This window comes from Oncorhynchus keta, chromosome 17 (genome assembly GCF_023373465.1).
Source record: "Oncorhynchus keta strain PuntledgeMale-10-30-2019 chromosome 17, Oket_V2, whole genome shotgun sequence".
Lineage (NCBI taxonomy): Eukaryota > Metazoa > Chordata > Actinopteri > Salmoniformes > Salmonidae > Oncorhynchus > Oncorhynchus keta.
This window is the reverse complement of record NC_068437.1, coordinates 48,328,075-48,353,077: the sequence shown is the minus strand read 5'-3', so window position 1 is coordinate 48,353,077 and position 25,003 is coordinate 48,328,075. Positions and strand designations below refer to the sequence as shown.

At 42.8% G+C, this 25,003-nt stretch overlaps 1 protein-coding gene and 3 long non-coding RNA genes across 12 annotated transcripts in view; all 4 read right to left on the bottom strand.

Moving 5' to 3' along the window:
* LOC118395967 (kinesin-like protein KIF21A) overlaps nt 1–25,003 on the bottom strand; it is a 79,229-nt gene that overhangs the window by 9,180 nt on the left and 45,046 nt on the right. For 3 of the 7 annotated variants that reach the window (XM_035790080.2, XM_035790082.2, XM_035790083.2), the window contains 16 exons: nt 24,888–24,975; nt 24,669–24,771; nt 23,462–23,650; nt 20,032–20,231; nt 19,711–19,818; nt 18,997–19,065; nt 18,343–18,491; nt 18,019–18,163; nt 17,674–17,868; nt 17,396–17,497; nt 16,938–17,103; nt 10,551–10,571; nt 9,649–9,706; nt 9,500–9,554; nt 2,431–2,642; nt 1,570–1,692 (listed from right to left, as the gene is read on the bottom strand). In XM_035790080.2, coding sequence (XP_035645973.1) covers nt 1,570–1,692; nt 2,431–2,642; nt 9,500–9,554; nt 9,649–9,706; nt 10,551–10,571; nt 16,938–17,103; nt 17,396–17,497; nt 17,674–17,868; nt 18,019–18,163; nt 18,343–18,491; nt 18,997–19,065; nt 19,711–19,818; nt 20,032–20,231; nt 23,462–23,650; nt 24,669–24,771; nt 24,888–24,975 — 1,983 coding nt within the window. The remainder of the gene's footprint in view (nt 1–1,569; nt 1,693–2,430; nt 2,643–9,499; nt 9,555–9,648; nt 9,707–10,550; nt 10,572–16,937; nt 17,104–17,395; nt 17,498–17,673; nt 17,869–18,018; nt 18,164–18,342; nt 18,492–18,996; nt 19,066–19,710; nt 19,819–20,031; nt 20,232–23,461; nt 23,651–24,668; nt 24,772–24,887; nt 24,976–25,003) is intronic. The other 4 variants (XM_035790081.2, XM_035790085.2, XM_035790084.2 and 1 more) reach the window with 2 other exon arrangements.
* LOC127908322 (uncharacterized) lies at nt 4,213–7,253 on the bottom strand. The gene is made up of 3 exons (XR_008066821.1): nt 5,463–7,253; nt 5,097–5,242; nt 4,213–5,023 (listed from the first exon to the last, which is right to left on the bottom strand). It is a non-coding gene; the product is annotated as an uncharacterized LOC127908322 (long non-coding RNA).
* On the bottom strand, nt 10,578–15,717 carry LOC127908323 (uncharacterized). The gene is made up of 3 exons (XR_008066822.1): nt 15,689–15,717; nt 12,509–12,626; nt 10,578–11,966 (listed from the first exon to the last, which is right to left on the bottom strand). It is a non-coding gene; the product is annotated as an uncharacterized LOC127908323 (long non-coding RNA).
* On the bottom strand, nt 13,129–15,656 carry LOC127908321 (uncharacterized). Of its 3 annotated transcripts, none has more exons than XR_008066820.1 (4): nt 15,557–15,656; nt 14,923–15,220; nt 14,507–14,889; nt 13,129–13,185 (listed from the first exon to the last, which is right to left on the bottom strand). It is a non-coding gene; the product is annotated as an uncharacterized LOC127908321 (long non-coding RNA). The 3 variants fall into 3 exon arrangements; XR_008066818.1 differs by lacking the exon at nt 13,129–13,185 and adding an exon at nt 13,221–13,334; XR_008066819.1 differs by lacking the exons at nt 13,129–13,185; nt 14,507–14,889 and adding an exon at nt 13,221–13,763 and having other exon boundaries at nt 15,050–15,220.

Below are 25,003 nucleotides of genomic sequence, written 5' to 3'. Positions count from 1 at the left end.
ATTGCTGCAAATAAACCACTACTAAAGGACACCAATAAGAAGAAGAGACTTGCTTGGGCCAAGAAACACGAGCAATGGACATTAGACCGGTGGAAATTTGGAGACCAAATTGGAGATTTTTGGCTCCAACTGCTGTGTCTTTGTGAGACATGGTGTGGGTGAACGGATGATCTCTGCATGTGTGGTTCCCACTGTGAAGCATGGAGGAGGTGTTATGGTGTGGGGGTGCTTTGCTGGTGACACGGTCTGTGATTTATTTAGAATTCAAGGCACACTTAACCAGTATGGCTACTACAGCATTCTGCAGTGGTACACCATCCCATCTGGTTTGTGCTTAGTGGGACTATCATTTGTTTTTTTCCAACAGGACAATGACCCAACACACCTCCAGGCTGTGTAATGGGTATATTACCAAGAAGGAGAGTGATGGAGTGCTGCATCAGATGACCTGGCCTCCACAATCCCCCGAGCTCAACCAAATTGAGATTGTTTGGGGTGAGTCGGCCTGCTGACTTAAGGAAATGCAGCCAACAAGCATTTGTGGGAACTCCTTCAAAACGGTTGGAAAAGCATTCCAGGTGAAGCTGGTTGAGAGAATGCCAAGAGTGTGGAAAGCTGTCATCAAGGCAAAGGGTGGCTATTTGAAGAATCTCAAATATAGCATATATTTGAGAATCACTTTGAGAAACAGAAGTTAATCATATAATAAGCGTAAGACTGTTTTGGTACCACATGATTTCATATGTGTTATTTCATAGTTTCGATGTCTTCAGTATTATTCTACAATGTGTAAAAAATTAAGAAAAACCCTTGAATAAGTAGGTGTTCTAAAACGTTTGACCAGTAGTGTACCTCAGATAGTACAGGCTAAAATAAATAAACATCTCTCATTGTTGGAAACTATCCCCTTCTTCACTTCCTTTTAGAACGCTTTTAAAACACAGGATGCTCTGCGCTCATTTCTGAGACTCAGCACAAGTCTTTTCATGTTTGGGCGAAAACATTGAGTTGTGCACGCTCATCACCTGGGGTCCTGAGAACTGACCGGGAAAGACCGTTTGTTCCCTCAGGGTTTGAATCAAAATGGAAACAGCTTTCAGCATGGTTCCCCTCACCCCAACCTTTAGCTTTTTAGATTACATCCACTTCAAAGCGTTTTGAGAGGAACAGCTGGTTAGCGCTGTAATGACAATATATAGGATTTATATATCGTATTTGCCATATTTGCATTAGAGGGTTTGACGAGGTTGAGAGGGCCAAGTTGAACACTGAATTAAAATGGAATACTAAAGAATCACTTTGAGAAACAGAAGTTAATCATTTCATCTCATTCAAGAGGGATATAGGAACATATTTAGCTATATTTCCCAAGAGTAAGCTCATTACTTGACATTCAGTGCAGAACTTGGCAGGGTAAGTTTATAATCACACCAGGCAGATACTTGTTGATTAAGATACCACATGCTCCCTGAGATAGGAAATGAAGAAAAGGGAAAGGTGGATATCATGGTCTGTTGGGAAAACATGTGCTTTTGGCCCCCGGCCACCAGAGCGTCGCTAGTCTCTTACTGTTTGATCTCCTTCACCTTAGCCGCCGCTTGTGCCCTGTCATAGGTCTTCCTGCGAGAGAGCGGCGAGGGCTCTGGAACTCTCTTTTCCGCCCCCGAGGAGGCGGCAGCCATGGAGCCGGAACTAACATTTAGTTTGGTTGTTATTAGCAACGACATAAAACATAAGGAACAAAAAGGACAACAAGGATGTAAACAAAAAAAGAAATAAAACAATGTGGAGGCGGTGAGCATGCAGTACACACACAGCACACTGTTACCTGACATTCAGTCCCAACAAAGACGTCCTCCTTCACAGAGCTTGTGGTTCATCAGGACACTATGGTGTAGCATTAGGGCTATACTCTGTCACACTCAAATCGGTCCCCAGCTCCACATCTTACTAATTCAAGTCCCACTAGAATTGGTTCTCAGCCAACACTCCAGCAACTCAGAGAAAAGGTATTGCTGCTCAAGCCATAGAAAGCTACTGTGCACTACTGGTTAGAATTATTAACTCAGAGTTAAATGTTAAAAGATGAAGCTGTTATTGTTGTGGAAAGTTAACATAGGGCTATTGCAGTTGGAGCATAACATCTAGCGAGAGAACATGAGACCTGCATGATCATACTGTACAAGCCTTATAATCACGTGCCTGTCTCTGTGTGTGCATGCATTTGTTTGTCTGTAGTATTAGTGTTATTTCTAAAGGAATACGGTTTTTGGTTTCTACTGGCCTAGGAAGGAGACTTACAATCCAATAGGGCAGGTTTAAAGAACATGTTGGGCAAAGTCAGGCAAATTGAAAACAGATTAAGCAGCAGTTCTATGAACATGCAGGAAGTAGCTGGTTAGCAGTCAGCACGAGCTGGCCCAGACTTACATGCTGCCCATCTTAGAGGCCAAGCCAGGAGAATGAGCCATAAAGTCTCTGTCCCTGACTGATGAGCCAATGGGGGTCTCAGGATCTCTGCCCTCTTCTGGTGTTTCAGCCAATGGGAGACAGGGGGAGGAGAAATCTCCGCTGGGCATGTCAGGGGCGGCGTCACTATTGGCGTAGAGCAACTCCATCTGAGTGGTGGTTCTTCTACGAGCCTGCGAGGGGGGAAACATATTTACATTCAAGAAAACAACAAGCTTGGAAGAGGTAGACTAAACACACAAGTCCTCACACGCCCCCAGGAGGACAGTAAAAACAAGACCTCACACACACACGTCCCCACGAGGACAGTAAAACAAGATCACACACACACACGTCCCCACGAGGACAGTAAAACAAGACCACACACACAAGGATAGTAAAACAAGACCACACACACACACACACACACACACACACACACACACACACACACACACACACACACACACACACACACGAGGACAGCAAAACAAGACCACACACACACACGAGGACAGCAAAACAAGACCACACACACACGAGGACAGCAAAACAAGACCACACACACACACAAGGACAGCAAAACAAGACCACACACACACAAACACGAGGACAGTAAAACAAGACCACACACACACACACACACACACACACACACACACACACACACACACACACACACACACACACACACACACACACACACACACACACACACGAGGACAGCAAAACAAGACACACACATACACGAGGACAGCAAAACAAGACCACACACACACGAGGACAGCAAAACAAGACCACACACACACACGAGGACAGCAAAACAAGACCACACACACACAAACACGAGGACAGTAAAACAAGACCACACACACACAAACACGAGGACAGTAAAACAAGACCACACACACACAAACACGAGGACAGTAAAACAAGACCACACACACACAAACACGAGGACAGTAAAACAAGACCACACACACACACACACACACACACACACACAAAAACACGAGGACAGCAAAACAAGACCACATACACGAGGACAGCAAAACAAGACCACACACACACACACACACACACACACACACACACACACACACACACACACACACACACACACACACACACACACACACACACACACACACACACACACACACACACACACACACACACACACACACACACACGGACAGTAAAACAAGACCACACACACGAGGATTGTAAAACAAGACCACACACACACACACACACACACACACACACACACACACACACACACACACACACACACGAGGACAGGTAAACAAGACCACACACACACACACGAGGACAGCAAAACAAGACCACACACACACAAACACGAGGACAGCAAAACAAGACCACACACACACAAACACGAGGTCAGTAAAACAAGACCACACACACACAAACACGAGGACAGCAAAACAAGACCACACACACACAAACACGAGGACAGTAAAACAAGACCACACACACACACACACACACACGAGGACAGTAAAACAAGACCACACACACAAAAACACGAGGACAGCAAAACAAGACCACACACACACACACACACACACACACACACACACACACACACACACAGCAAAACAAGACCACACACACGAGGATTGTAAAACAAGACCACACACACACACACGAGGATAGTAAAACAAGACCACACACACGTCCCCACGAGGACAGTAAAACAAGACCACACACACGTCCCCACGAGGACAGTAATACAACACACACACACACACACACACACACACACACACACACACACACACACACACACACACACACACACACTGCCACTTACCCTACATTACTCATCGTATATGTATATACTCTACTCGATACCATCTACTGCATCTTGCCTATGCCGTTCTGTACCATCACTCATTCATATATCTTTATGTACATATTCTTCATCCCTTTAAGGTAGTTGTTGTGAAATTAGTAGGTTAGATTACTCGTTGGTCATTATTGCATTGTCGGAACTAGAAGCACAAGCATTTCGCTACACTCGCATTAACATCTGCTAACCATGTGTATGTGACAAATACAATTTGATTTGACACACGTCCGCACGAGGAGATAAAACAAGACCTCACACACACACGTCCCCACGAGGAGATAAAACAAGACCTCACACACACAAACGTCCCCACGAGGACAGTAACACAAGACCACACACGTCCACACGAGGACAGTAAAACAAGACCTCACACACACACACACACACACGTCCCCACGAGGATAGTAAAACAAGACCACACACACACACGGACAGCAAAACAAGACCACACACACACACGTTCCCACGAGGACAGTAAAAGAAGACCACACACACACACAGCAAAACAAGACCACACACACACACACGTTCCCACGAGGACAGTAAAACAAGACCACACACACACACGGACAGCAAAACAAGACCACACACACACACACATGAGGACAGTAAAACAAGACCACACACACATCCCCACGAGGATAGTAAAACAAGACCACACACAAATTTGTCCCCAAGAGGATAGTAAAACAAGACCTCACACACACATCCCCGCGAGGACAGTAAAACAAGACCACACACAATCCCCACGAGGACAGTAAAACAAGACCACACACAAATTTGTCCCCAAGAGGATAGTAAAACAAGACCACACACACACGTCCCCACGAGGATAGTAAAACAAGACCACACACACACGAGGATAGTAAAACAAGACCACACACACACGTCCCCACGAGGACAGTAAAACAAGACCTCACATACACACGTCCCTACGAGGACAGTAAAACAAGACCACACATACAAGGATAGTAAAACAAGACCACACACACGAGGATAGTAAAACAACACCACAAACACACACGTCCCCAAGGACAGCAAAACAAGACCACACACACGAGGATAGTAAAACAACACCACAAACAGCAAAACAAGACCACACACACACGTCCCCACGAGGACAGTAAAACAAGACCTCACATACACACGTCCCTACGAGGACAGTAAAACAAGACCACACATACAAGGATAGTAAAACAAGACCACACACACACAGTAAAACAAGACTACACACACAAGGGATGGTAAGTTAGTACTTAGCATCAACAAACTAGAGACTAGCCACCAATGTAGACCAGAACGGACAGCTGATCGTCCTCGCAGTGGCAGACCACGCGTAACAACACCTGCACAGGATCGGTACATCACACCTGCGGAACAGGTACAGGATGGCAACAACAACTGACAGAGTTACACCAGGAACGCACAATCCCTCCATCAGTGCTCAGACTGTCCGCAATAGGCTGAGGGAGGCTGGACTGAGGGCTTGTAGGCCTGTTGTAAGGCAGGTCCTCACCAGACATCACCGGCAACAACGTTGCCTATGGGCACAAACCCACCGTCGCTGGACCAGACAGGACCGGCAAAAAGTGCTCTTCACTGACAAGTCGCGGTTTTGTCGCACCAGAGGTGATGGTCGGATTCGCGTTTATCGTCAAAGAAATGAGCGTTACACCGAGGCCTGTACTCTGGAGCGGGATCGATTTGGTCTGGGGCGGTGTGTCACAGCATCATCGGGCTGAGCTTGTTGTCATTGCAGGCAATCTCAACGCTGTCCGTTACAGGGAAGGCATCCTCCTCCCTCATGTGGTACCCTTCCTGCAGGCTCATCCTGACATGACCCTCCAGCATGACAATACCACCAGCCATACTGCTCGTTCTGTGCGTGATTTCCTGCAAGACAGGAATGTCAGTGTTCTGCCATGGCCAACGAAGAGCCCGGATTTCAGGGACACATTATTCCATTTCTGTTAGTCACATGTCTGTGGAACTTGTTCAGTTTATGTCTCAGTTGTTGTATCTTGTTATGTTCAAACATATATTTACAAATGTTATGTTTGCTGAAAATAAACGCAGTTGACAGTGAGAGGACTTTTACTGAGTTTAAATAAAAAGTTAAATGTTAATATAATAATGTTATAATATTATACTAATATACACATTTATACAAATTTCTCATCCAGGTTGAGGATAGTGCATCTGCAGTGGACAGATGTAGATTGAGCCAGAGCCAGGATGACACTGCCACTGAGGCTGAAGTCAGGGGACATAGATATGTTTTTTAGTTTCCACCTCCAACAAAAGTGTGAAAAGTCTGTGGTGCAGAAGGTTTTCTTTTGTAAAGATGGGACCAACAGGAAGTAGCTGTCATACAGTGAAGAGAACCATGCTTTATTCTAATTCATTTGTATGGCATTTGCAAAGTCCACAGAGAATAGCAGACTGGAAACATATCCATCAGAGTGGAAGAGAATGAGAACAGCATTATGCATAGAGGTTATGCCGAGGCCTACTTTCTTAAGGTCCCCTGAAGTTAACATTGAGGGCCTGTTCATCGGCAGTCAGATGTCTGCTCATGGAGAGCAAGTACGCAGAAGAAGGCAAGTGCTGGAGCGCATTATAGATGTTGTTAAAGTCATAAACAAGAGGGGTCTGAGCTACAGAGGCATGCAGTCTGAAGCAGCTTATACACTAGATGATAGCAGTATTGACCATGACAACGAGAACATTAAAACAAGACCACACACACACGTCCCCACGAGGACAGTAAAACAAGACCACACACGTCCCCACGAGGATAGTAAAACAAGACCACACACACACACGTCCCCACAAGGACAGTAAAACAAGACCACACACACACACGTCCCCACAAGGACAGTAAAACAAGACCACACACACACACGTCCCCAAGAGGATAGTAAAACAAGACCACACACACACACACACGTCCCCACGAGGACAGTAAAACAAGACCACACACACACGTCCCCACGAGGACAGTAAAACAAGACCACACACACACGTCCCCACGAGGATAATTAAACAAGACCACACACACACGTCCCCACAAGGACAGTAAAACAAGACCACACACACACGTCCCCACAAGGACAGTAAAACAAGACCACACACACACACGTCCCCAAGAGGATAGTAAAACAAGACCACACACACACACACACGTCCCCACGAGGACAGTAAACAAGACCACACACACACGTCCCCACAAGGACAGTAAAACAAGACCACACACACACGTCCCCACGAGGACAGTAAAACAAGACCACACACACACGTCCCCACGAGGATAATTAAACAAGACCACACACACACACGTCCCCACAAGGACAGTAAAACAAGACCAAGACCACACACACACGTCCCCACAAGGACAGTAAAACAAGACCACACACACACGTCCCCACGAGGATAGTAAAACAAGACCACACACACACACACACGTCCCCACGAGGATAATTAAACAAGACCACACACACACGTCCCCACGAGGATAAATAATTAAACAAGACCACACACACGTCCCCACAAGGACAGTAAAACAAGACCACACACACACACACGTCCCCACGAGGATAGTAAAACAAGACCACACACACACACACACACACACGTCCCCACGAGGATAATTAAACAAGACCACACACCCACACACGTCCCCACAAGGACAGTAAAACAAGACCACACACACACACACACGTCCCCACGAGGATAGTAAAACAAGACCACACACACACACGTCCCCACGAGGATAATTAAACAAGACCACACACACACACACACACGTCCCCACGAGGATAATTAAACAAGACCACACACACACACGTCCCCACGAGGATAATTAAACAAGACCACACACACGTCCCCACAAGGACAGTAAAACAAGACCACACACACACACACACACGTCCCCACGAGGATAGTAAAACAAGACCACACACACACGTCCCCACGAGGATAGTAAAACAAGACCACACACACATGTCCCCACGAGGATAATTAAACAAGACCACACACACACACACACACACGTCCACACGAGGACAGTAAAACAAGACCACACACACACACACGTCCACACGAGGACAGTAAAACAAGACCACACACACACGTCCCCACGAGAATAGTAAAACAAGACCACACACACACGTCCCCACGAGGATAGTAAAACAAGACCACACACACACACACACACACGTCCACACAAGGATAGTAAAACAAGACCACACACACACACACGTCCACATGAGGACAGTAAAACACGACCACACACACACGTCCACATGAGGACAGTAAAACAAGACCACACACACACGTCCCCACGAGAATAGTAAAACAAGACCACACACACACGTCCCCACGAGGACAGTAAAACAAGACCACACACACACACGTCCACATGAGGACAGTAAAACAAGACCACACACACACACACACCCCACACGAGGACAGTAAAACAAGACCTCACACACACGTCCACACGAGGACAGTAAAACAAGACCACACACACACGTCCCCATGAGGATAGTAAAACAAGACCACACACACACACGTCCCCACGAGGATAGTAAAACAAGACCACACACACACACACACACGTCCCCACGAGGATAGTAAAACAAGACCTCACACACACGTCCCATGAGGATAGTAAAACAAGACCTCACACACACGTCCACATGAGGACAGTAAAACAAGACCACACACACACGTCCCCACGAGAATAGTAAAACAAGACCACACACACACACACGTCCCCACGAGGACAGTAAAACAAGACCACACACACACACACACACACGTCCCCACGAGGACAGTAAAACAAGACCACACACACACACGTCCACATGAGGACAGTAAAACAAGACCACACACACACGTCCCCACGAGAATAGTAAAACAAGACCACACACACACACACACGTCGCCACGAGGACAGTAAAACAAGACCACACACACACACACGTCCCCACGAGGATAGTAAAACAAGACCACACACGTCCCCACGAGGATAATTAAACAAGACCACACACACGTCCCCACGAGGACAGTAAAACAAGACCACACACGTCCCCACGAGGATAATTAAACAAGACCGTACACACGTCCCCACGAGGACAGTAAAACACACTAACAGGCTGATAATCATACCTTGCTCCTTGTTTTGGTCTCTCCACAGAGTTTCATTAGATCTGATGCCAGGGAGCTGGAACGAGGAAGTGGAATGCATGAGTTACCATAAAACCATAAGTCAAATGTAAACGAATTAATTTTTTTGTTGTAATTTGAGTGATACTGACTGTCCCTCTGTTGCAGGACTCTGGGCAGATTCGTCACTGCTGCTGTCATCCCCGTTCTCTGTGAAATTCAAGGACCAAAAATATCAGTTGTACTGTATGTCAGAACCAAACAACATCCATAGACAAGTATTATTCTTTGTGTGTTATGACTAAATAACAACAAACTTAAGTTGGTTTACTTTTGAAGTTCTGTCTAGTAGTCCAAATACCTGCCTATTATCAAACCAAACAAGGAACAAGGGTAAAACCTTTTATTGAACCAAAGGTTATGCTAGTACTGTGTTGGCTACAAACAGATGTTAACAAGATGTGGTTTAGATTATTGAACAAGGTAGATGTGATGATAATGGACAAGGAGAAGAAGCAGATGATGTCAGCGCAGCGCCATGCCGTTTTATACAAGTTGCTTGAAAAAGTCCTGAAAATAACTGGTCCTTGTCCAGTCACTGAGATGGAAGCGTTGACAGGGCTCAGGGGTTGAAAGGGTGAGAGGGTAAAGAGAGGTCAGGTGTGAGGGGCTATGAGAGGTCAACAAGGTTGGAATCATTAGTCTGACTGTCAGTATGGTTTGCCTACAGGGTCCAACTGAGACAAACTTCCTGGTTCTACCTGTGAAGGGCGGGGTTCTCTGAAGATACAGGTACAGTAGTTATATTAGCAGGTGCTACACTATTAGGCATGGTGGCTGTAACACACTGGGAGGGGGGTTCTTTCACATTGGGAGGAAGAGAAGGAGGGTCAGCTGACAGATGGAGGGAGGCCTGAAGACATTACACCTCATGCACCTGCTCATGTTATGTTGCTGAGTTAGTTTCCAGGAGGGGGACCCATGCATTCATATAAAAACATATATATATAAATATATATATAGAGAGAGAGAGAGTCTGGTGTCTGTTACTTACCCAATGGCATGTTACCTAGCTCTGTATACATTAAGGCACCATGGGCAGGGGAACAGAAAAAAGGCAACACACAAATCAAAAACACATTCATTCATTCCCCCATAATCAAAAACACATTCATTCATTCCCCCATAATCAAAAACACATTCATTCATTCCCCCATAATCAAAAACACATTCATTCATTCCCCCATAATCAAAAACACATTCATTCATTCCCCCATAATCAAAAACACATTCATTCATTCCCCCATAATCAAAAACACATTAATTCATTCCCCCATAATCAAAAACACATTCATTCATTCCCCCATAAACAAAAACACATTCATTCATTCTCCCATAATCAAACACACATTCATTCATTCCCCCATAATCAAAAACACATTCATTCATTCCCCCATAAACAAAAACACATTCATTCATTCTCCCATAATCAAACACACATTCATTCATTCCCCCATAATCAAAAACACATTCATTCATTCCCCCATAATCAAAAACACATTCATTCATTCCCCCATAATCAAAAACACATTCATTCATTCCCCCATAATCAAAAACACATTCATTCATTCCCCCATAATCAAAAACACATTCATTCATTCCCCCATAATCAAAAACACATTCATTCATTCCCCCATAATCAAAAACACATTCATTCATTCCCCCATAATCAAACACACATTCATTCATTCCCCCATAATCAAAAACACATTAATGCATTCCACCATAATCAAAAACACATTCATTCATTCCCCCATAATCAAAACACATTCATTCATTCCCCCATAATCAAAAACGCATTCATTCATTCCCCCATAATCAAAAACACATTCATTCATACCCCCATAATCAAAAACACATTCATTCATTCATTCCCCCATAATCAAAAACACATTCATTCATTCCCCCATAATCAAAAACACATTCATTCATTTCCCCATAATCAAAAACACATTCATTCATTCCCCCATAATCAAAAACACATTCATTCATTCCCCCATAATCAAAAACACATTAATGCATTCCCCCATAATCAAAAACTCATTCATTCATTCCCCCATAATCAAAAACACATTCATTCATTCCCCCCTAATCAAAACCACATTCATTCATTCCCCCATAATCAAAACCACATTCATTCCCCCATAATCAAAAACACATTCATTCATTCCCCCATAATCAAACACACATTCATTCATTCCCCCATAATCAAAAACACATTCATTAATTCCCCCATAATCAAAACACACTCATTCCCCCATAATGAAAAACAAAAGAAAAGACAGTATATGAGTGCTCGGTCTACTGTTCCACAGTCAGGGCATCCTCCTCAACAGATACTGGTTCAATGGAACCATAACAAAATGTCAACCCCGTAACAAAAAAAACCTCTCTCTATAACCATACAAACCTCTCTCTATAGCCATACAAACCATGAAACAGAAAACCTCTCTCTATAACCAAAAACCTCTCTCTATAACCATACAAACCATGAAACAGAAAACCTCTCTCTATAACCATAAAAACCTCACTCTATAACCATACAAACCTCATTCTATAACCATACAAACCATGAAACAGAAAACACATCTCTATAACCATACAAACCATGAAACAGAAAACCTTCATTCAACCATACAAACCATGAAACAGAAAACCTTCTCTATAACCATACAAACCATGAAACAAAAAACCTCTATAACCAAAAACCTTCTCTATAACCATACAAACCATGAAACAAAAACCTCTCTCTATAACCATACAAACCGCTCTCTATAACCATATAAACCATGAAACAGAAAAATCTCCTCTATAACCATATAAACCATGAAACAGAAAACCCCTCTATAACCATACAAACCATGAAACAGAAAACCTCTCTATAACCATACAAACCTCTCTCTATAGCCATACAAACCATGAAACAGAAAACCTCTCTCTATAACCAAAAACCTCTCTCTATAACCATACAAACCATGAAACAGAAAACCTCTCTCTATAACCATAAAAACCTCTCTCTATAACCATACAAACCATGAAACAGAAAACCTCTCTCTATAACCATACAAACCTCACCCTATAACCATACAAACCATGAAACAGAAAACCTCTCTATAACCATATAAACCATGAAACAAAAAACCTCTCTATAACCATACAAATCATGAAACAGAAAACCTCTCTCTATAACCATACAAACCAATGAAACAGAAAACCTTCTATAACCATACAAACCATGAAACAGAAAACCTCTCTATAACCATAAAAACACTTCTATAACCATATAAACCATGAAACAAAAACCTCATTATAACCATACAAACCATAAACAAAAACCTCTCTATAACCATATAAACCATGAAACAGAAAACCTCATCTATAACCATATAAACCATGAAACAGAAAACCTCTCTATAACCATAGAAACCTCTCTCTATAACCATATAAACCATGAAACAAAAAACCTCTCTCTATAACCATACAAACCATGAAACAGAAAACCTCTCTCTATAACCATACAAACCATGAAACAGAAAACCTCTCTTCATAACCATACAAACCATGAAACAAAAACCTCTATAACCATACAAACCTCTCTCTATAACCATACAAACCATGAAACAGAAAACCTCTCTATAACCATACAAACCTCTCTAAAATACAAACCATGAAACAGAAAAATCTCTCTCTATAACCATATAAACCATGAAACAGAAAACCTCTCTCTATAACCATACAAACCTCTCTCTATAACCATACAAACCATGAAACAGAAAACCTCTCTCTATAACCATACAAACCATGAAACAGAAAACCTCTCTCTATAACCATACAAACCTCACCCTATAACCATACAAACCATGAAACAGAAAACCTCTCTATAACCATATAAACCATGAAACAAAAAACCTCTCTATAACCATACAAACCATGAAACAGAAAACCTCTCTCTATAACCATACAAACCATGAAACAGAAAACCTCTCTCTATAACCATACAAACCATGAAACAGAAAACCTCTCTCTATAACCATACAAACCATGAAACAAAAAACCTCTATAACCATACAAACCTCTCTCTATAACCATACAAACCATGAAACAGAAAACCTCTCTCTATAACCATACAAACCTCTCTCTATAACCATATAAACCATGAAACAGAAAAATCTCTCTCTATAACCATATAAACCATGAAACAGAAAACCTCTCTCTATAACCATACAAACCATGAAACAGAAAACCTCTCTCTATAACCATATAAACCATGAAACAGAAAACCTCTCTCTATAACCATAAACACCTCTCTCTATAACCATAAAACCTCACCCTATAACCATACAAACCATGAAACAGAAAACCTCTCTATAACCATATAAACCATGAAACAAAAACCTCTATAACCATACAAACCATAAACAGAAAACCTCTCTCTATAACCATACAAACCATGAAACAGAAAACCTCTCTATAACCATACAAACCATGAAACAGAAAACCTCTCTATAACCATAAAAACCTCTCTCTATAACCATATAAACCATGAAACAAAAAACCTCTCTCTATAACCATACAAACCATGAAACAGAAAACCTCTCTCTATAACCATATAAACCATGAAACAGAAAACCTCTCTCTATAACCATATAAACCATGAAACAGAAAACCTCTCTATAACCATAGAAACCTCTCTCTATAACCATATAAACCATGAAACAAAAAACCTCTCTCTATAACCATACAAACCATGAAACAGAAAACCTCTCTCTATAACCATACAAACCATGAAACAGAAAACCTCTCTCTATAACCATACAAACCATGAAACAAAAAATAACCATACAAACCTCTCTATAACCATACAAACCATGAAACAGAAAACCTCTATAACCATATAAACCATGAAACAGAAAACCTCTTGATAACCATATAAACCATGAAACAGAAAACCTCTCTCTATAACCATACAAACCTCTCTCTATAACCATATAAACCATGAAACAGAAAAATCTCTCTCTATAACCATATAAACCATGAAACAGAAAACCTCTCTCTATAACCATACAAACCTCTCTCTATAACCATACAAACCATGAAACAGAAAACCTCTCTCTATAACCATACAAACCATGAAACAGAAAACCTCTCTCTATAACCATAAACACCTCTCTCTATAACCATACAAACCTCACCCTATAACCATACAAACCATGAAACAGAAAACCTCTCTATAACCATATAAACCATGAAACAAAAAACCTCTCTATAACCATACAAACCATGAAACAGAAAACCTCTCTCTATAACCATACAAACCATGAAACAGAAAACCTCTCTATAACCATACAAACCATGAAACAGAAAACCTCTCTATAACCATACAAACCATGAAACAGAAAACCTCTCTCTATAACCATACAAACCATGAAACAAAAAACCTCTATAACCATACAAACCTCTCTCTATAACCATACAAACCATGAAACAGAAAACCTCTCTCTATAACCATACAAACCTCTCTCTATAACCATACAAACCATGAAACAGAAAAATCTCTCTCTATAACCATATAAACCATGAAACAGAAAACCTCTCTCTATAACCATACAAACCATGAAACAGAAAACCTCTCTCTATAACCATATAAACCATGAAACAGAAAACCTCTCTCTATAACCATAAACACCTATAACCATACAAACCTCACCCTATAACCATACAAACCATGAAACAGAAAACCTCTATAACCATATAAACCATGAAACAAAAAACCTCTATAACCATACAAACCATGAAACAGAAAACCTCTCTCTATAACCATACAAACCATGAAACAGAAAACCTCTCTATAACCATACAAACCATGAAACAGAAAAATAACCATAAAAACTCTCTCTATAACCATATAAACCATGAAACAAAAAACCTCTCTCTATAACCATACAAACCATGAAACAGAAAACCTCTCTCTATAACCATATAAACCATGAAACAGAAAACCTATAACCATGAAACAAAAAACCTCTATAACCATACAAACCTCTCTCTATAACCATATAAACCATGAAACAAAAAACCTCTCTCTATAACCATACAAACCATGAAACAGAAAACCTCTATAACCATACAAACCATGAAACAGAAAACCTCTCTCTATAACCATACAAACCATGAAACAAAAAACCTCTATAACCATACAAACCTCTCTATAACCATACAAACCATGAAACAGAAAACCTCTCTCTATAACCATATAAACCATGAAACAGAAAACCTCTTGATAACCATATAAACCATGAAACAGAAAACCTCTCTCTATAACCATACAAACCATGAAACAGAAAACCTCTCTCTATAACCATACAAACCATGAAACAGAAAACCTCTTGATAACCATATAAACCATGAAACAGAAAACCTCTCTCTATAACCATACAAACCATGAAACAGAAAACCTCTCTCTATAACCATACAAACCATGAAACAGAAAACCTCTCTCTATAACCATACAAACCATGAAACAGAAAACCTCTCTCTATAACCATACAAACCATGAAACAGAAAACCTCTCTCTATAACCATACAAACCATGAAACAAAAAAGGTAAAAAACAGATGGGTTTTCAAACTTGATAAATAATGGAACACAAAAACGACAGAGGCTTGGTCCCAGAGGCTTGGTCCCAGAGGCTTGGTCCCAGAGGCTTGGGCCCAGAGGCTTGGGCCCAGAGGCTTGGGCCCAGAGGCTTGGGCCCAGAGGCTTGGGCCCAGAGGCTTGGTCCCAGAGGCTTGCTTAGTCCAACTGACTTTTGTGTGATTGCAACAATTTGTTGGGGTGACTTTTAAAAGCAGCATCTATTCAGGAGGAGGCAATGAGCAACATCAACTGAAACAGGCCCAAATCATCATACAGTAGACCATAGCCACCCAGCCCTGGTTCTGGAGGCCATCCCAACAAATCAGTGTGCTGACAAGTTGAACACAAACACGCAGGTACACTTCAATACCTTTGCTTAGATACTTTGGCTGAGTTATTGCTTCAATCCTACATAATTATGGGGTGAGCCAGACCTGTTAGCGCTGTGGGCTTGACCTCACGGACTGCCAGTGGCAAAGGCTGAGTAGGTCAGGGTCAAGGCCTCGGACTGAACTACAGGATGTAGGACCGTAATTTGAGCCAGTTTGCAACAGCAGGAAAATAATCCCCAAATGATGAATGTTTCATTCGGGCAAATCAAGTATGACATTTTAAAGTGGAAACTACAAACTTTAGAAGCCTTTTTAAATCTTGAATACACTACAAGCTTTAAATTTCCAGTTGATCTTACATCTGTATACGTCTTGCAGTGTGTGGCTAGCAGGTTGTGGCTAAGTGCTGTTACCTTGCAGAGCGTTCCCCAGCAGGGCGTCCAGTTCGGGGTTAAACTCAGCCTTCTCCTTCAGCATGTGGAACAGCAGCTGGTTCTGAGTGGCGCTGGTGATCTCAGTCTGCTTCAGCCTGCCCTCCATCACCTTCACCTGGGACTCCCTCTGAGCCGCCTGCAGACCCTGGGATTGGTTAGAGGTCAAAAGGTCAGCTATAAGAAGGGTCGCACTAAAAGTCAGCAATCAGAGCTATGCTTGTGTGTAATACTTCACAGTACACAAACAAAAGATGAATACACAATGAGGAGGGTGCTTGTGCATATACACACAGAACTAAACACATTAACAATCGTAGAAACAGACTTTAATTGGGTACATATGGAACCTGGGGTTAAACTAAACTCAGATAAACCAATGGTGTGAGAGACGGGGTAGGAACTAGGGAGGGACAGGTAAACGGCAGTAAGTTATTTACTCTGTTGATGGCCATAGACATGAAGTGGTCCAGCAGGAAGCGGGCTTCTGTTAGGGTACAGGAGCTGATGACTGCGGAAATATCCACCGTGTCAACCTCCTCCTGTAAATGCAGATATTATGGTCACAGTCTATAAAAAACGGCCTAATATCAGCCCAATCACCTTCCTGTGTGCGTCTGCGCGCACGCCTGCGGGTCTGCGCGCGTGTGCCTGTACGTGCGTGCCTGTGTGTGCATCTGCGCTCGCGCATGTGCGCCTGTCTGTGCGCGTGTGTCACCTTGGCTTCCTCCATCTGCATAATGTTGGCCTGGCAGTCAGCGATGCTGTCGTTGATGTAGTCGATGTTGGCAACCACGGCATCCACTTCCTCGTTGAGGGGAAGCACCGCCTTTTCAGCCTCAGGCCCCTCCCCCGCCAGCCTGTCCCTCTTTCTGGTCACCTTCTCCCTCCGCTTGGTCAGCTCCTCACGTTGCTGTGGAGGAGGGAAGAACGATGGAGGGGGGAGAAGAGAGAGTTAGCCAACGTTTTCAATATTAATGTTAATGCTAACACGGCTAATTTAGGTTAACATAGTAAGTATCATACCATATGTAAACAATATTCACCAGCAGTTCATGTTTACCTTGAGTAGGCGGTTCATTTCAGACTCCATGTTGGATATGGTCATCCTCTGCATGATGACATCAGAGATACGACGCTCCAGAGACTGCCACTTCACCCTGGCCACTCTGGTGGAATATATGCCTGTTGACCCCCTGTAGTAGGACCTGACACACACACACACACACTTTTGAGGCATGTACACTGTAGTTGCATGCAAGTCTCATGTTCTCTCGCTAGAAGCTGTAAAAGCCATACTGATTGCTCTACATAAACACCATGCAGTGTAATACAGAAACTTAAACACACAAAACAGCACTGCAGTGACCTGTTGTCCAGTCCCCACCTGGTTCCGTTGGTGGCGGTGGAGCCAGAGGACTGCAGGCGTCCTGAGGGGGGTCGTTGGGAGGAGTCTTGGAGGGGCTCTGGGAGACTCACCTTCCTGCTGGTCACCTTACCAGACATAGGCCTGGCCTGTCTCCTCAGAGCAGACACCTGACACAGAGACACACACACACGTAAGTCGACAGTCATCGAACACCAGGATCACCACCGCCTGATGCTGAAGTTTGCTGAACTTAATAGAATAGTATGAGCTTTATATTTTATTTACACAACTGCCATGTTTCTTGTTATCAGTGATTTTCAGGACGTGTTGAACTCTTATGAACCAATGCTATCATTGACAGTCTACTCTCGCTGTACCTCTGCTCTCTGACCCTGACCAATGGTTCCTACAACCTCCGTTCCCAGGCGAATATCCTATTCCAGGTACCAAAGGTTACAACAGAATTTGGGGGGAAAAAGCTTTTAGTTTCTGGTCCTAGAATAAACTTCAAAATTCCTTGAACTTAGATGATTAGATCCAACTAGATCATTTCAAGTTGAGAGTTTGTGATTTGTTGCAGGATGTGTGTGTAACTGCTTTCTAGTATTGTGTAACTGTATAGTTTACAGCACTGCTGTACACCACATCCTTTTACTACTACGTGTTGCTCACCTCCTCAGTCTTCCTGCGCAAAATGAGCTCCTGTTGTCTCTTCTGGGCTTCTAGGAGCTTCAGCTGGTGCTGTGAAACACACATATTAATGACATTCAGTAACACCAGTAGCAGTAAGTTGCATTAGCATGGCATTCAGTAACACCAGTAGTAGTAAGTTGCATTAGCATGGCATTCAGTAACACCAGTAGTAGTAAGTTGCATTAGCATGGCATTCAGTAACACCAGTAGCAGTAAGTTGCATTAGCATGGGATTCAGTAACACCAGTAGCAGTAAGTTGCATTAGCATGGCATTCAGTAACACCAGTAGTAGTAAGTTGCATTAGCATGGCATTCAGTAACACCAGTAGCAGTAAGTTGCATTAGCATGGCATTCAGTAACACCAGTAGCAGTAAGTTGCATTAGCATGGCATTCAGTAACACCAGTAGCAGTAAGTTGCATTAGCATGGCATTCAGTAACACCAGTAGTAGTAAGTTGCATTAGCACAGCATTCAGTAATGGCAGTAAGTTGCATCAACATGGCATTCAGTAACACCAGAGGCAGTAAGTTGCATTAGCAGGTGCTTAAAGCAGGAACGCTTAAATGGTGAAAATGCTACAACTTTATAGTCACTGGATAACGAGCTATAAGAAAACAGTTTGGGTCAGCATGATGAAGAGGCCCGTTCAGCTCCAAGCCTGACAAACTAAGCTACGGTCCTATGGTTCACCTCCTGTTTGCGCTGGTCCTTCTTGAGGGTGGCGATCTCTCGGTTTCTCCTGGACTCTGTCATCCTGTTCTTCTCCTGCTGATCCTTCATCTGCTTCATCAGACGAACCTGCACAATACAGCACATTCACATTCACATCAATATCAGTCTTGAATTACTTAACATTCATAGTGGAGCGATGGAACTGGGCAGCGGACCCTGTTCGACTTCATTCCGGCCGATTCCTCCCATTAATATCAGTACAGTATCAATGCAGTACCAACACCTCATAGTGGTTAACAGTGTCGTATCGTTCGTGGTTCAAGTACGTCTTCTTGATACCTTTGTCTTCTTCATCTCTGTGACGTCCAGTTGGAGCTTCTTCAGCTGTGTCTCGTACTTGGATTGGTTCTTGAGCAGGCGTGCGTGTTCCTTCTGGGCTGACTGTAGCTTCTGTAGTTCCTTGTTCATGATGCTCAGCTTCTTCTCGTACTCCTGCTTGATCTTCTTAGCCTTATCGTCGCTGCACGTCTCCACTGAGCCTAAGGGAGGGGGGGACCAGAGACAAAAAGGGTCATTTTTTGACCCAAGGAATGCTCCTGCCCTGCTGTAATCCTTCACACCTGATCCTATTGGTCAGCTGTTCACCAGGGGTCTTATTTTTATTTATTTTTTTACCTTTATTTAACTAGGCAAGTCAGTTAAGAACAAATTCTTATTTTCAATGAAAACAGTGGGTTAACTGCCTGTTCAGGGGCAGAACGACAGATTTGTACCTTGTCAGCTCGGGGATTTGAACTTGTAACCTTTCGGCTGCTAGTCCAACGCTCTAACCAGTAGGCTACCCTGCCGCCCCATTTACTCAAGGTGCTTGCAAATATACTCTAAACCTTGCCTGCACCAGTTTTCCTGAAAACTAGTTCTACATTTTGAACCTGGCAGATAAGTGTGCGCATCTCCACGCATATCACAGGACGTCTCTCCCTTTCTGACATAACTGGTTTAAATGATTCCTGCTACACAACAAATAGTAGTCTACCATTTATCAAAATCCCCCATTCAATAGCCAAGCATACAGGAAAGTAAATAGACCGGTAGCCTTGACCCTATGAGACATTACGGCTATATTTGCTGTGTGATAGGATTAGGTGCATGACATCATAGCCCATTTAATTTCAGAGCCTATACCAAGGCAGGAGATAGAAACACAATCATGTATTGATGAACAATATAATGAACAACAAGTTGTCTTATGCAAAGAAGTATGGGTTCTAACATTTATTTTTAAATGATTCAAAAGGACAATCAATCTTGTAGAAAACGCAACCAGTGTTTGTCACTTGCTAGGCAGCACGGATGTTTAGTTTAGAGAAGTCACTGTAACATTCTGCCCACACCTCTACACCCCTCTACACACACCTCTACACACCCCTACCTACCTCTACACCCCCCCCCTACACACACACCTCTACACAAACCTCTACACAAACCTCTACCCACCTCTACACACACACACCTCTACCCACCCCTACACACCCCCCTACCCACCCGTACACACACACACACACACACCTCTACACCCCCCTACACACCCCTACACAGCTGGGATCAAATTTGACATTGCGCTTTCTTTTAGGCACCATCATGGCCCAGTTTCATCATCTCCAAATCATAGAGCAAATGAGGGTGTTTTCATTGCTATAAAAGGTGAATGGAGGGGTGTTATCCAGGCAGGAACGTTCACTACCACACAAAAATAATATGCCTCTGATTTATCAATGAAAATACAGAGCATTTGGGAAAATATTCAGACCCCTTCTCTTTTTCCACATTTTTCTACGTTACAGCCTTATTTTAAAAATGGATTAAATCATTTTCCCCCTCATCAATCTATATACAATACCCTATAATGACAAAACAAAAACAGGTTTTTAGACACTTTTGGATTCATTTGTATTTATTTTTTCCCATACTGAAATATCACATTTACATAAGTACTCAGACTCTTCACTCAATACTTTGTTGAAGCACCTTTGGTAGTGATTACATCCTTGAGTCTTCTTGGGTGTGATGTTTCAAGATTGGCACACCTGTATTTGAGGAGCTTCTCCCATTCTTCTCTGCAGACCCTCTCAAGCTCTATCAGGTTGGATGGAGAGCATTGCTGCACAGCTATTTTCAGGTCTCGTCAGAGATGTTCAATCAGGTACAAGTCCGGGGACTGGCTGGGCCACTCAAGGACATTGAGACTTGTCCAAAAGCCACTCCTGCATTGTCTTGGCTGTGTGCTTAGGGTGGTTGTCCTGTTGGAAGGTGAACCTTCGCCCCAGTCTGAGGACCTGAGCGCTCTGGAGCAGGTTTCATTCAAGGATCTCTCTGTACTTTGCTCAGTTCATCTTTCCCTTGATCCTGACTAGACTCCCAGTCCCTGCCGCTGAAAAACATCCCCACAGCATGGTGCTGCCACCACCATGCTTCACCGTAGGGATGGTGCCAGGTTTCCTCCAGACATGACCCATTTGGATAAAAGCGTCTGCTAAATGGCATATATGACACTTTGTCATGGTCTGAGAGTCTTTAGGTGCCTTTTGGCAAACTCCAAGCGGGCTGCCATGTGTCTTTTACTGAGGAGTGGCTTCTAAATGGCCACTCTACCATAAAGGCCTGATTGGTGGAGTGCTGCAGAGATGGTTGTCATTCTGGAAGGTTCTCCAATCTACACAAAGGAACTCTAGAGCTCTGTCAGAGTGACCATCGTGTTCTTGGGCACCTCCCTGACCGAGGCCCTTCTCCCCCGATTGCTCAGTTTGGCCAGGCAGCCAGCTCTAGGAAGAGTCTTGGTGGGTCCAAAATTCTTCCATTTAAGAATGATGGAGGCCACTGTGTTCTTGGGGACCTTCAATGATGCAGACATTTTTTGTTACCCTTCCCCAGATCAGGTGCCTCGAAACAATCCTGTCTCAGAGCTCTACGGACAATTCCTTCAACCTCATGGCTTGGTTTTTGCTCTGACATGCACTGTCAACTGTGGGACCTTATATAGACAGGTGTGTGCCTTTCCAAATCATGTCCAATCAATTGAATTTACCACATGTTTCTACAACTTGGAGTCCACATCTCAAGGATGATCAATGGAAACAGGATGCAATGGAGCTCAATTTCAAGTCTCATAGCAAATGGTCTGAATACTTATATAAATACTTTTTAAAATGTTTTAATAAATTTGCAAAAATGTATAAAAAACGGTTTTTGCTTTGTCATTCTGGGGTATTGTGTGTCGATTAAATGAGGATTCAAAAAAAAAAAATCAATTTTAGAATAAGGCTGTAATGTGGAAAAAGTGAAGGGGCCTGAAAACTCTCCGAATACACTGTATGTTGCGTATATCTTTTTTACTAAATTCTAGCGTACGTGGAGATTCTAGGATTTGCATGCGCCACAAATTATTGGAATTTATCCAACTTTCGCACGCAAATCCTAGAATCCCCACGTACGGCGGAATTTTTAAAGAAATGCACGCACGATTGATAATTGAGCCCCAGGACCTCAAGTGATAAGCTGAATCAAGTATGTTAGAGTAAGGGGTAAAGTAAAATCCAGCTCTCCAGTAAAATCCAGCTGTTCAATTGCTTTCTTTCAGGTCACTGGTTCTAAAGAACCACAGCAAAATCAAAACTCTTCACAGTGTCAACTGAAGCCAGTGACGGCCTTAGCCGTACCCCGTAGCTCTGCAGCAGTCACACTTTTCACTTCCTACCGTGATAACGCTTACCCATGTTGTGCAGCACCCGGTCTCTCTCCAGCTGTGTGTCTCTGATCTTGCTCTGCAGCATCATCAGTTTCTGTTCGTACTGCTGTTTGAGCGTGTGCAGACGGCGCTGGCTGTTCTCCAGTTCATCTATCAGCTTCTGCTTGATGGCGATCTCACACGTGATGTTGGCCAGGTCCGCCTGGAAGTTCTCTGGTGGGTGAAGTACATTCACATGGGTTTCACATAGACAGACATATTTAGTAGTTCTCAACACAGTGATGTTGGCCAGGTCCTCCTGGAACTTCTCTGGTGGGTGAAGTACATTCACATGGGTTTCACATAGACAGACATATTTAGTAGCTCTCAACACAGTGATGTTGCCCAGGTCCTCCTGGAACTTCTCTGGCTGAAGTATAGTAAACATGGTGGCATATACTTTACAGGAGCTGTTACACACCCTTTAAAATAAAACATATTGCCTTTATTCAACCAGGTAAGTTAATGAAACAAATTTCTCCATCAAAAAACAAATGTCTCATTTTGCAAGAATGTTAGTTCCTTGATGCTGCAGGGAGTCTCTAAAATAGATAGCACTCCAAGGTTCTTGTCTTACAACAAATCAATGAGTTCATTTACATGCACACTAATAATTCAATATTAAACTGATTATGGCAGTAGGCTAATTATGGAATTAGTCATGTAAACACCGTATTCTGTTGATCTTAAATCAGTGTAAGGTCATGATCAAAGTAAGTATACGCTGATTAAAACACCTGGTTTTCTGACCAATCTTTCAAACTATTAATACATGTAAAAAGCTTAAATTGGTGTTCCAGCAAAGTATTTGATCTGAGTATGTGACAGCACCGGGTCGCACCAGCCTCCCTCTTAAGCTCAGGTAAAGTGAATTCTGAAAAACTTAAAAGTATACATCTTAGAAATAGTTTACATACACATTTTATATGTCCGTGGTAGAACGTTTATTTTGATTGGTGATTTTCTGCATTTATTTAAGTCCCATCAGGTAGCCTGATTTCAGATGTGTCCATGGAAACAGGTCTATTAGGGAAATTGTTTTTGCAAAGCATGTACACGTTTTAAACAAACTATTACATTAATCTGACTGTCCACAATAATCGTATTATTGTATGTAACCCTACTCACTGACTCAAACATGGAGAGTCATGTCCCTTCTATACATGCTATTTCTACGATTTGGCTATTTTACCTTTCTCATCTGACTCAGAGTCTGAATCATCAGAGCTCTCCTCCACATCCATCTCCTCCTCTTCCTCCTCCTCCTCTTCCTCATCCTCATGGTCACTCCCCTCCTGAGGTCACAAACAAAAATAGAATAGAAAATGATCCAGTGTCAGCAAAATGGGGTGGGTAAAAACACTTCTCTTAATCCTGAGATATCATTGGACTAATAGGTTGTCAGATATACCATCTCAGGCTCGTCATTGGACCGCTCAGTCAGCTCTTTTTCCATCCCTTGGTCTTGGTCATTGTCGGGGACTTCTTCCTTGACGACACTAGTCGGGGAGAACAGAGAGACAGGGT